This window comes from Varanus komodoensis, unplaced genomic scaffold, assembly GCF_004798865.1.
Source record: "Varanus komodoensis strain SLA01 unplaced genomic scaffold, ASM479886v1 scaffold105, whole genome shotgun sequence".
NCBI classification, from domain to species: domain Eukaryota; kingdom Metazoa; phylum Chordata; class Lepidosauria; order Squamata; family Varanidae; genus Varanus; species Varanus komodoensis.
Window position 1 is genome coordinate 138,362 of NW_025335297.1, and position 12,933 is coordinate 151,294.

The following is a 12,933-nucleotide window of genomic DNA, read 5'->3' on the forward strand; positions in this document are numbered from 1 at the left end:
GAAAGTACTTACGAGGGAGTATGCGCTACTCTATACAATGGGACTTTCTTCTCCGTATAAGGCATAAGGTGCCTATCATAACCCCTGTCTAGGTATCATAAGCCCTGTTGAGATGAGCTCAATGATCAATACAGGAGGAATACAAGAAATATCACAACAATACACACGTTCCATGTTTTGTATTCCAAAGAGAGAAAATTTCTTTCCAGACTCAGAACATAAGAAAAACCATGCTGGATCAGACCAGTGGTCCATCCAGTCCAGCACTCCATTCAGACGGGGGTCAGGTCAGCTGTCCACAGCACCCCTCGAGCATGATGGGTACAGGGGCTCCACGAGGCCAAGCTCCTCAGCGACTGGTCTGTGCAGGCATGTGGTAAAGGAAGAAGCACAGCATCTTTTCCGCCATTTTTCTGCCTTCTCTCCCCCCGCCAAGGTTCGCTGCTGCCAAGTCATCCTTCCCCCTATAGGCTGCCCACAGGCTAACATTTCCTTGGACTGTTGCAATAGCAGGTGCCCTGGCATCTTAAGCAATTAATGACACAACCATATGCATCTTAGTCAGAAACAGATCCTACAAGTCCAGCACTCCCCAGGCAGCCATGTGCTCTAAACTGCCGGAAGGAATCCGTCATAAGCTCTCTGCAGAAAAGGTTTCTTCTTGCCATGTTCAGTGAGGTGACGAACAAGGCGAGTGGGCCAGTGGTCCCAATCAGTCGCAGCTGCACAATTCCTCATATGTGACAGTGTCCTTATCCATATGGATCTCAACCCCACCAGTTTCCATGAACTGTAATGTGGAATACTGGATTCCTTCCGATCCCCCCTGGATGTATTGGAAGGAAAAAAAGAAAAAGCACACGATGTAACCAAAGAGAGTGGGAAAGGCTTATTCCAGGGGCTCCTACACTCACTACCAATTATTGGATTTTAGTTTTACTTGAAGTCACTGCCTTAAATGAGGGCAATTTACACAGTTAGCTTATGTGTGTTTAGGCAGAAAAAGTTGTACAACTTCCAGGGTTCCAACAGCTGTTTAGGAAGTTCTGGGCACTGGAACGCCTCTTTCTATCTAAGAAAAATCAGGACTGCATCTTTTAAAAAGCATCCTTAACACAGGACTGAATTAGGGTTGGGCAAGAATTTTGTTCAAGGGTATTTTTATACGAATGTAATAAAACTCTGAAATGTATTCATAAGTGGGGCAGAAAAAACTTGAGATTTGAAACTTTTAGATGTGGAAGGGTGCAGGACTGGCAGATCTGCCCACTGCTAGACTGAGGTTGAATTTTGATGCCAAATTTTTCTACAGAGATTACACACACACAGAGGGGGGTGGTTAGGTTTAGGCATCGGTGTTATTTTAAAAACATTTTTAGCTGCTCATTAAATGTCTTGAAAAGAATATGATGGTTTGAAAGGTGGAACAGAGGTTTCTTTTTTAACAAAGAGAGAAACTGAACAAATCAGGAGAGGGTAGAAACTGTGCGATTTGACTTTACCTCGGTGGAGCTGTGATCAACCACTGTTCTTGCCTCCCTGTTTCTTCTCTCTGGAGATCCTTCTGGGACTAAGATTTAAAAAGGGCATCAGAAATGTGATAGAACGAGCTCTGCTGAGCAAGTTTTACTGCACCTGCTACCACCATAGTCAGCAACTATGTTTACAGGGAGGATCCCACCGAGCAGGTGCTGGCAGGAGAGGCTGGTGACGCCTACTCAGTGGGGCTCCTTATCCATTGCAGCTTTTATTCGAGCTTTATGGGAGTTAGTCATGGTTCTGAACCCGTCCGTTCTTGAAATAGGTTCACCTCATAGAGATCTCCCCTAAAGCTGAAGAGAAACGTTGTCATGGATGAGGGAACCCACTGCCATGGGAGTCACCAGCCCCATCCCAGGTCCCCCTCGAAGTGAATTGCTGGCGCCCCGTGACCACAGCTGTTCTTCCCTCTTGCTCCAAGCAAATATAGCCCCCTTTGAGGGCTGGGCTTAGCTCCTCGGCTGCCAGTTGCCTCTCCCTACCCTAGAGACAAAAGCGTTTTGAGGTATCATTTCTGAAAACGGAGAGCCGTATCCATTGTACACAGCATACTTGCCCTTGCTCACTTTGATGTCTAGCAATCGGATGTCCTGACTTCATTGCGCTTTGTTAAGTTTCACCTTAGTCAAAAGTTTCCTAACTGGCAGTTAAAATGCTTGGATCAGAACAAAGCCTTAGGAAAGCAGTTCGGCTCAGCCTCTGGCTACTAGGCTTGCTGGCCATGTGCTTCCGGCTTTACCAGAGGCAGCATGCCAGTTGCACACCAGGTGCTGAGGGGCTGGGCAGACAGGGATGCTGGGAGCAGCCAGCTTGCCACTGGGTGAACAGAGCGCTGGACTGGATGGCCCACTCGTCGGATCCAGCATGGTTTTTCTCGTGGCCTCACGTTATCTCTGTCTTGCAGAAGCTAAGCTATTAGATCAAATGAGAGTCACTTACAAATGAATCCCGGCCATTTTATCTGGCCAGGGCGACTTCTTTTCTTTTCTTTTATAACTTTTCTTTTATAACTTCTTTTATATCGTTTATATGTTTTATTTATTTTATATTATTAATTTTGATTTTATATTGTTATTTTTATATTGTTTTGTTTTGTATTGTATTGTATTGTATTGTATTGTATTGTATTGTATTGTGTTGTAAGCCGCCCCGAGGCTTTGGCAAGGGGCGGCATAGAAATGTTCTAATAATAATAATAATAATTTCTGTGCTCATTAATACTAATACCAGGTGAAAACCTTTTTATTTACCAGGAATTTTAATAGTTAACTTTTAATATTGTTTTTATTAGATACCATGCCTGTGCTTATGTGCCAACTTGATTGATTTGATTGGGTATGTTGTCACTGTTGTCTTTATACTGGCCCACTGTTTTATTGTTTTATTGTGATAGTGTTTGTTCTGTTTCCTTGTTTTTGTGGCCTTTTAACCTTGCAAACTGCCAAGAGAGCCATTTGGCTATTGGGCGGTATAATATATTAAACTTTGCAAAATTTGAGCTGCCCAACAGCAAATAGACTTGCAAGACCTAAGACGACTTTGGAGCAGAACAGAATAAAAATTAAATGACTACCCAGCCTCAGCAGCAATTTTATGTTCCTACTGTAAACTGCCCTGACATTTTGATTAAAGAGAAATATGTAAATACTCCAATGAAACAAAGAATATCATGTTCAGTTTTCATTTTTATAAACATCTATATAAACATATGTAAACATTATATAACATGAATAGAAAGAACACAAAACATTCAATGCTATACTGGTGCTACATTTACTTTATTTTTATTGTGTCCATGGGCTCCTTGCTGAAGAAAAGGACATCATATTTATTAGACTTCCAGAAGACTAAATACTCACCAGCTGAGTGTTTTGTCCCTTGTATTTCCGGTTCCTTTGTTGTCTCACTGGAGCTTGAAAGCATAAAGAATGACATCTATGAAACTGCTTTTCATAAAGTTCACACAAAGTTCATTCAAATAAGAGAAATATTGTGCTGCACCGCAGCAGGAATTTAATAAGGGTGCCAGAAGCTTTAATATAAGGCACAATGGGAACACAGGGGTTTTGAGTCTGAATGGACTTCGGAAGACATCTAGTGCAACCCACTGGTTGTCCCTCTTCTCCCCACCCAACAACTTTCCTGTGCCTTCGAGCAAACATGGCCTGCTTTTAGCACCACAGAAGCACAGAGGAGGGAAAACCCACTTAGGCTGAGTTGCAAGAGAAGGACTTGACCATGTCCACTCACTGAGCTTCACTTCCAAGTTGAGACATACGTTGCTATTCTGTGTGTTCCATTGCACCACCATTAGGTGGCGCTGTGGTGTAGCAAAATTGTGCAAATACTCAGGATTCCATATCACCATTTCCAGGTAATATCACATTTTCCTTGTTAGGAAAAAAAAGTGCTAAAATTGTTGCACGTGAACAGAAGAGACCCTAGAAGATTACAATATCATAAAAAGCACCACCAAACTACCCCGAGTGAGGAATCACAAGTGCACAATAAATGCCTCCCGCTGGGAAGCTCATCAAATCCTTCCCCAAATTGAGTCAAGGCATTTCACAGCCTGGAACCCCACCCTCAGTTCAGTACCTGAGGCTGCGTGACTGACGCTTTCTGCAGACGACAAAAACAGCGCCCACCAAGAGGAGGACCAGGAGTCCGCTACAGGCACCCCCAATCACGTATGAGTCAAAGCTTGTCTTTTCTGTGCTTTCAGAGAGAGAAAGAAAGTGAGGGTTTGCAAACAAGTTTGCAAACAACATGGAAAGACAAGCACCCCCCCTGCGCAGAAGGCAAAAGGGAATAGCAACTTTATATAAGGGAACCCCCAATGTGTTTAGAAAAGAGCCATAGATTTGGGCTGATCGTGCTGGGGAGGAAAGCAGGGGTCCTTTCTACGGCCTTGAGGAATCCCAGCGCTTGGAAATGCTTTAAACGGAATAGTTTGTGCTCAGATGGGGTCAATGACTTTGTTGGTTTGTTTGTTTCTGGAAGCTGTGCAGGAGAAACATAACGGCATTCCTACTTGCTGCCGTACCGCTTCTGCACTGCTCCCAAGACTCGCTGCACACTGGCCAGTGAAGGAGGCCCTCTTCCTCCCCATCACCCCCATCAATGCATCAGGGATGATGGGACAGTTGGCTGCAGAGACGTTCGAGCAGAAATACTGCTGAGGAGCGGTCACTCCTCTGGGCTGCCAGTTGCAGCTCCATCACCACTAATGGAGATGGAGCAATTACGATAAGAACAAACTTGCAAAAGAGACATAGGTCCATACTGTACCTCCAATGCTTAGTGTAAAGCCCATAGGCTCAGCAATTTTAGATTTCTCCTCAACCCCCCACGCCAAAAAAATGTTTCCCTCTTCCCATCCCTTTTTCTGCACTACTCCCTTCCCTTCCCCCCCCCCCAGCTCTCTCCCCCACCTATCAAGCTCGGCTTGAAGAAATTGCTCCTGTTACATCCTGCCTGTTGCTGATCTTGGGAAAAGTGCCAGAGCCCTGCCAAAATAAATACAAACGAAACATAATCCCTGATCATTTGATGGCTGGTTCAGAGATGCATGCTTCCTCAGGTGGGGATCTGATGTCGTGAACGAGCTGTCACGGGTGAATTAGCAGTGGCTCTTTCAAATCACCTAACAAGGTCCCAGAGGCCAGGCCCTTTGGGGGAGTCCGTCTGCCCGTTCAGCTGCCAGTCATCAACAGCAGAATAATCAAGTTGTAAGCTTGGGATATGCCAGTGAATATGAACCTAGCCCAACCGAGCTCAATCCAGCTGACAGCTCTGATGTCCGTAGGGTTCTGCAACAGACACTCACCTGGTGGGGACGGCGTAAACATGGAAGTCTCTTTATTCACACATCCCTCTAAAGTTTTTGGATCGTTTTCTAAACAGTAGCCATCAGATTGTCTTGGGCACACCGGATCACTGCATTTCCAGAGTCCATATGAATGTTTAGGGTTTAATCTTACTTGAACGATATTCCTTGACTTCTGGGTTAATATTGTACTAGGAGCAGGCTGGCCATTTAAGGTCCACTTAATGGCACCATCTTGATGAACTTCAGCATCTCTCTTGTATTCACAGGAGTTACAGGTTAGGTTGGCTTGCCAATACTTATGCCGCGTACACTTGAAATACTCCACAAGAATCCCATTTTGATTACCTGTCAGAAACATTTAGTTTTTAATCTGATATTCTACCCAGGTTTCCTTCCCAAGGACAGAGAATCCATCCAAGGGAAAGTCTCCTCCCACAGAATCCCATTTCCAGAAATGGTGGGCTAAAATATGTCCAAATGCATCTTGGCTAAGGGACGGGACATAGGTGGAATCACAGATCAGAGTACGGTCTATTCTTCTGGTGGTGGTCCTAGAACTCTGAAGCATCTTCTCTACTGAGGCTCAAGTCACTGCTGCCCTACACTGCAAGACATTTTGATTGTCTTGTTCTCATAGGGAGATGTGACAGCAACAAAGGCTTATAGACTCATGGAACAGTGTAGGGAAGTAATAGGACATTTTCTCTTCCATATTACTGCAACTCTGGATCGAACAAGGAAATTGATTGGCAATAGGTTCAGGATAGTGTGGCAGACACAAAGAAGTACTTCTTCACATAAAATATTCACCTTTGGAGATTTACCATACTGTGTGTAGTGATACAGCTTCTCTAGTGGAGGATATCAATAGGCTGCATCAACTTTCAGTTTTGTCACAGAATTGAGATTCAACCCTACATTAAGACATTTCCTTTTTTGCTTTTCTGTTACATAACCTCTAGATGGCGCTATGTTGTGCCAAAATAGCACAAATATGCAAATAGTGTTCCAATGTTGCTTTCACTTTTACAACTATCTACCATGTTTTCCCTGCTCTAAACAAATCCCTCTCCTCAGACACACAGGTGAAACTTTAGACAGGTGTCTAAAGAACCCATAATCAGCTCATTAGTAGGGGATGATGAGCATAAGATAAATGCCTTATGTAGAAAAGCCCATAGTCACTGGCTGAAATGGCATTCTGTCCCCAGACTTACAAAGCATCAAATTCACATTGAGCAACCATGGGAGCCTTCCTGTTACAGAGAAAATATTTTCCCAGAGTATGCATGCACAACCTCAAAGAACTCTATACAGCCTCCAGAAGAACAACTGCAGTACTTTCAACATCTGTTTGGCCAGGAATCAGACACTGGCCAGGTCAATGACATCCTAGCCGAGTGTTAACCCTACCTCAAGTCTAACCATGATGTACATCAAAGTTCATTTGGGTTATACATCTGACAGTGAAGTGCTGTCATTCCTACAAATGACATTTGACCCCAGAATACTGTTGGGGAAGAACCTGGCATTGAAAAGACTTGCTACCAAGCTCCAACCCTAGTTTTATTCTCCCTTTATTTTATTTTTACCAGATTTCACAGTGACTGTGACCCTTGGTGAATCCTTCTTGCTGTTGGAGCAGTAGAAATCGCCAGAGTCGTTCATGTAGAGGGCTCTGAGGATAAGGGTGGCCCTGCTGTTTCCTTCTTGCAGCTTCACTTCGGATCTCATCTCAAATCTGTTTTTTGGGTCCTTATGTGTTTGATTAGAAATCAACGAGCAAATGGTCTTCTTCTCATTCCCCTTGATGTCAGCACACCTGGGGTACAATGGAATCCAGTACCAGGTCAGCATGACTCCTTTCAGATTGCATGGGACATGGACCTCCGAAGCCGTCCCATGTATCCTTGCTGAAACAAGAACCACAGAATCATTGCCCACCCATTCTTTATTATTCCTTACCTCATAGAAGATGTTGCATGGAAGATCCCGAACCTGTTTGCAGCAGGTTTGAGAGGCCTCTGCTTCTGGATGCGGGGCCACTACTTATAAGCAAAGCTGCAGATGCAAGCCTCAGACACTGGAAGTGACTTTTTACCTCGAAGGTTGATCAATGTGGGTTTTCAAGTTCTCACATATGAAACCTGACAAGGTGATATCTGCCCAGTGTTCTTAACAGGAATACCACTGCAAGTCTCTTTTAAACAAACAGTGAACATTATTCCATGCCTACTGTCAAATATTTTAAAATACCAAATCCTGAAAGCAAAGATAATTGAATGCCCAAGCTAATATTGCATGGACAGTCCTCAAATATTCCATGCCCAACAGCAAGAATGTGCAAAAGAGAAACTGAGGGACATTTCTGGAAGCAAATTCAAGCATCTTAACACATGTTAGTTGTGGAAGCGCATTGGACAAGAAGGGCACACTCATGGCTGGCTGGAGCATGCTGGGTGCTGTGGGACCCTGCATAGGATCGCACCCAAAAATGTGTTACCCATAAGGTACCACTGACGGCTGAAATACTGGGGAGAGCAAAGCCATTATAGGTCTATTTATATGGGAAAGAGATTCTAACAGCAGCCTTTGGTGCAGCTGCATAGGCACAGAGCATTCATACATGGCCTCAAGGCGGGGATATCAGAGCCGAGTCGCAAGAGGCCTACAAGGCCACTCAGTCCTACTCTTAAAGCATCCCTGAGAGCTGGTTGCCCAAATGCTTCTTGAAGGCCTCCCGTGTGAGGGAGCCCACAGCCTCCATAAGTTGTACTGCCCTCACAGCCAGGAAGCTCTTCCTGATGTCCAGCCGGAATCTGGCCTCCTGTATCTTGGGCCCAGTATTTCGTGTCCAGCACTCTGGGATGATTGAGAAGAGAACCTGACCCTCCTGCATGTAAAAGTCTTTCAAGTATTTGAAAAGTGCTATCAAATATGCTGTCAGTCTTCTCCAGGCTAAGCATGCCCAGTTCTTTCAATCTCTCATCACAGGGCCAAACAGAGGGGAGCCAGCACATCATGTGATCTGAAAGTTATACTTCTATTAATACAGGCCTAAACAGCATTTGCTTTTTTTGCAGCCATGTCACATTGCTGGCTCATATTCTGCTTTTCCAGGATCCTTCATTTGTGGTACCGTTGAGCCAAGAATTCCCTATCTTGTGACAGTGCATTTGTTGCCTTTTTCTTGGTGCAGAACTTGGCATTTGCTCCTGTTGAATTTCATTCAGTTGCTTTCAGCCCAGTGCTCCAGCCTATCAAGAGCACTTTGAATTTTGTTTCTGTCCTCCAGAGTATTTGCTATGCCTCCCAGTTTTGTGTCATCTGCAAATCTGATCCTCATTTCCTGTACCTCTTTGTCCAAGTCATTAATAAAAGTGTTCCAACTAGCCAGGGAACAAAGCTGCTAGAATGTTTTCAGGGAACATCTGATGGAATTAAAAGCTGTAAATTTGGCTGGGATGAAAGTATATTAAGATAACGGAGAGACAGTGGAAGTTTCAGAGCCTGGGGAGGATGGAGGCAGGGATCCATGGACAGCTATGACTGTTGCCTCTAGCATTCCTTCATCTGGAAGCAAAGAGCTGATCTTTCTGCCTGCTGGGCAGAGTGCCAAACCACAACCAGGACTTAGCTCTGCTCCTTACACAGCACCCGCCCCCGGTGACACCTTTCCAGGGGGGCACCATGAACAGCCAGGGCTGCTGATGCAAGTGGAGAAGGGCCTACTGACCTTCTGGACAAACCTTCAGAGAAACTGCCTCCAGCGCCCACTTACGTCAGCAGCATCTTCTTTAACACGCGCATGGTTAGCACTGTCTGCCTGCAACCAGCATGGTCCCTGGGAAGCTTTCTGGGGCTGGTTATGATTGCCAGCACAACTGTGTACCTTTTGGCTTGTTTCTGCCTCGCTTTTAAAGAAACAGATGAAACTGGGGGAAAAAGAACTCAGCTAGCGTAATTGCCTAATATTACAACCCTCTAGGCTGGGAGTGGGTCATGCAGGCCCTTGGTCCTACAATTTGAAACAGACAGACAGACAGACAGACAGACAGACAGACGTCATCTAGAGGGGACTTTCCAACTGCTCACTGGCTGTTTAAGTGTTTCATGGCTTCTACAGGTGCCTATTATTGTTGTCATTGTTGTTGATGTTTTTGGCACTGTGTGGGGGAGGCCTGCACCCAGGAGGAGGCAGGGAATGGCCCCTCCATCTCCTGAAATTGTCCACCTCATACTTCAGGCCATCTTTTCCCAGCTCAGGTTCCACCAACTGCTCCAAACTACCACATCTATCAGCCTCCGCCGACAAGGCCACTAGTCACAGACGAAGGAGTTGTGGCCAAAAACATCTGGAGGGAAGATTGGGGAAGATTGCCCCAGATGCCAGGGCTATTAATATTTAGGAAAACTGAGTCCTTGGGATGAATCAGAATACAAGCCAAAAGGAGATGGAACTCCATTAGTTTTGATGTTTTGCTACCGAGCCAGACCACCTTGTGGTTTGTTGAAGCCCAACCCAGAGCATCCTCCGATGATGAACCAATGCAAACGGGGGGGGGGGGGCACTGTTTGAGTGTTCGCCTTGCCAGTGGAAGGCTGACACACCGGAGACGTTTTTGCAGTTCTTTAACGGGTGGCTCTGAGAGATCCTGCATTGTGCAGAGACCCTGGAAACAGGTACCAGGACTGAGCTGCAGCAGATCTTGACTCGTCTTGGCAACCACAAGCTTCACCAGTTCGAGCAGCATCTTGGGGTGCACAAGTTGACAGTCCAAGCTTTGCCCAGCATGGAGTTGGGAGGTGTTGCGTTCTCTTTGGGCATGGTGAATTTGGTGCACGGTATGCCCACCGGGGCAGCACAATCCAAACCAGCCCGGCAATGTGAGATTCTCCTTTGGCCACCACCTCCTCCGGACCACGCAGGGCCAGCCTCACCAGGAGCTGTGTGAGGAGGCTGCACCAAGCAATGTCAGTGGACCACCTGAGCTTCCGATGCCTGTGTGGAGCCTGAAGCTTGGCACCCAAACTAGCGTTTCCCCCTTTTGCAGCCGCATCACATTGTGGACTCTGATCCAGCTCGTGACCTGCAACAATTCTGAGGTCCTTGGTCCAGCACTGTTGGGCCAAATGTGCCCCATTTATCTATCATTTATCTTTCTATCTATCTATTTAAAGTTTTTATACAGTATGCCATCCAATACCAGAGTCTCTGGGTGGCTTACAAAAAACAAAAAACTAACTGCACACGTGGTTTCTTTTTCCTAGATCCAGAACTCGGCATTTGTCCATATCATATTTCATTCTGCTGTTTTCAGCCCAGCACTCCAACCTATCTAGATGACTCTGAAATTTGTTTCTGTCTTCCAGGATATTAGCTATCCTATCCAATTTTGTGCCTCATCTCCTCATCGAAATCATTAATAAAAATGTCAAAGAGCACTGGGCCGAGTCTGAACCCTGTGCAGGATTGCACTGTAACTTATTTATTTTATTGAAGTTTATCCTGCCTTTCCTCCAAGCTCATGGTGGCGTCCACAGGTCTTTCCACCTCACAACAATCCTGTGAGGTAGGTTAAGCTAAGGGAGGGTGAGTGACTGATTCACGATCATCCAGTGAGCTTTAGGGCTGAATGAAAACTCACACCTGGATCTTTCAAATCCTTATCTGATATTCTAACCCAGCCTTCCCCTGCTCGGTACCCTCCAGGTGTTTTGAACTTCACCTCCCATCAGCCACAACCAGCAGGGCCAATGGGCAGGAACTCCTGGGAGTTGTATTCCAAGCCATCCGGAGGTCCTCAGGTAGGGGACGGCCGCTCTGACCATTGCATCCAGTCCTGATGCAAATATAGTGAAACCTTTTCTGGCTACCCAAGTTCCTTGTTCTCAAAGTTTCCTTGCAGAACAGGCCTGTTTGCTGCTTACCTTCTTCCTCTGGAACGCCCAGCTCTGCAGCAGCCAGAGCAGCCATGGGGAGCAGGAAGGAGAGGAGAGACTTCATGGGCAGCGAGGCAGGAGTCCTTGGAACAGGAGCGCGGGGACGCTGGACCTGGCCTCCTTCACTCAGCGCGACTCACTGGTAGTTCGGAGGAGGAACTGGCAAGGATGCAGCAAGAGGAAAACCACAGAGCCCTGCACTGCGGAAATAGAACAAGGAGATAGATCTCCCTGGACTCCACGGGTCCCATCATGAGGTTCATTTCATCTTGTTTTTAAATTTTACGGAAATGCAAGTAACAGAAAGAACACAGAACACCAGAGACTGTATGTATGCCTCTGTATACATAGCTTCTTCTTTACGTCCTGTGCGAAGCACATCGGGCTACAAGCGTCTTCCAAAGTGTTCGATACGCAGCAGTCATTTCTTTAGCCTTCCATTCAAGGCTGATACTTCTTAGGTCATTCTGGAATGTTTGACACCAGGTCTTTTTTGGTCTTCCTCTCCTCCTCCGACTATCTAGTGGTATCCAGTTAATCGCTATCTTAGCAGGACATTGTTTACTCACATAAAGCACATGTCCAGTAAGACACATTCTTCATGCTATTATCAACTCAGAGAGTCTTCAGGTATCGCATCTTCATAGTCCTTCTTCATTCATAATATGATCCCAATATGTGATATGTAATTATAAGGCAACATTGCTTAAAGACATTGATCTTCTGGGTAATTTTTGTTGTAAACTTCCACATCACACTGGCATAGGTGGCAATCGGTACAACAACAGCATTAAATAGTCGGCACTAACTTTTAAAATCCACAGCAGGTGTGCTCCAAACTGAGCATATTTGTTGAAAACTGCAGGTGCTTTGCCGATCCTGCTTCTGTCCCCCCCCCCCCAACCTCCATCTATAATACTGCCAAGGTAGCTAAATTGCTTCACAAATTTTAAAACTTGGCCTCCTGCTGTTTCTGGGGCGCTGTCTTGAGCACTGCTAACTTACATTAGCTTGGCCTTATCTTCACTCATTCTTAAGTCATTTCACATGCCTCTCTTTCAAGCGCCCATCTCAGGTCTCTCAGCTGGGCTGTACCATTTGCAAGTACAGCAATGTCATCATGGTTATTAGTATTAGCATTGTTTGTTTGTTTACAAGATTTATATCGCACTCCATATTCCGGCATGGAGATCTGAAGCAGTGAACAATAGAAACAGATAAGGAATGAAAAATACATTGCAAGCAAGGTATCAATAGAACTGCGGCTGGCCAGTCAAGAGAGCCTTCCTGAAATACTGTTGTTAGGAAGCACCCAAAACAACACCGTGTTCATACCTGCCTGATTTACAGAGGCTGAAAGTTCTGCCAAGGGGGCCCACCATGCCAAAGGCCACGCAGAACCTCCACTTTCTTGGGTCTCCTATTCCCAAGTTGTTTAGGGCTTTATTGTCACGTGTTCAAATCCTGCCAAACTTCAGGCGCACCTCATGAGAGACTCCCCATGCTGGTTAAGCTGACAATTCAGATTCTGATGTCAAGGAGGAGCCTGTTTTTGAAGCAGCTCAGCCTCCCGCTGCGGTTCAGGGTCCTGAGACCCAGCGGGAGGTAGCAGTGGGGGA

At 45.7% G+C, this 12,933-nt stretch overlaps 1 protein-coding gene across 2 annotated transcripts; it reads right to left on the reverse strand.

The window, feature by feature from the left end:
* Positions 1 to 164: 164 nt before the first annotated feature.
* LOC123017913 lies at positions 165 to 11,457 on the reverse strand. 2 transcript variants are annotated; one of them, XR_006413687.1, is made up of 7 exons: positions 11,303 to 11,457; positions 6,964 to 7,284; positions 5,369 to 5,716; positions 4,138 to 4,252; positions 3,399 to 3,451; positions 1,503 to 1,826; positions 165 to 826 (listed from the first exon to the last, which is right to left on the reverse strand). XR_006413687.1 is itself a non-coding variant. In XM_044419570.1 (7 exons), exons 1-7 carry the CDS (start codon positions 11,376 to 11,378, stop codon positions 713 to 715), a joined length of 1,095 nt encoding a protein of 364 aa, XP_044275505.1. In that variant the 5' UTR covers positions 11,379 to 11,457; the 3' UTR covers positions 165 to 712. The 2 variants fall into 2 exon arrangements, 1 of the variants encoding a protein (XP_044275505.1); XM_044419570.1 differs by having other exon boundaries at positions 1,503 to 1,570.
* Positions 11,458 to 12,933: the final 1,476 nt, after the last annotated feature.

What these genes read in the sequence shown, in the direction of transcription:
- LOC123017913 (XM_044419570.1), bottom strand. Translation starts at nt 11,378, where the DNA reads ATGAAGTCTCTCCTCTCCTTCCTGCTCCCCATGGCTGCTCTGGCTGCT. An exon ending in GGGCGTTCCAGAGGAAGAAG is followed by an intron (nt 7,285 to 11,302) that starts GTAAGCAGCAAA and finishes TTCTTGTTTCAG; the next exon opens with CAAGGATACATGGGACGGCT. An exon ending in AGGGACAAAACACTCAGCTG is followed by an intron (nt 1,571 to 3,398) that starts GTGAGTATTTAG and finishes TTTAAATCTTAG; the next exon opens with TCCCAGAAGGATCTCCAGAG.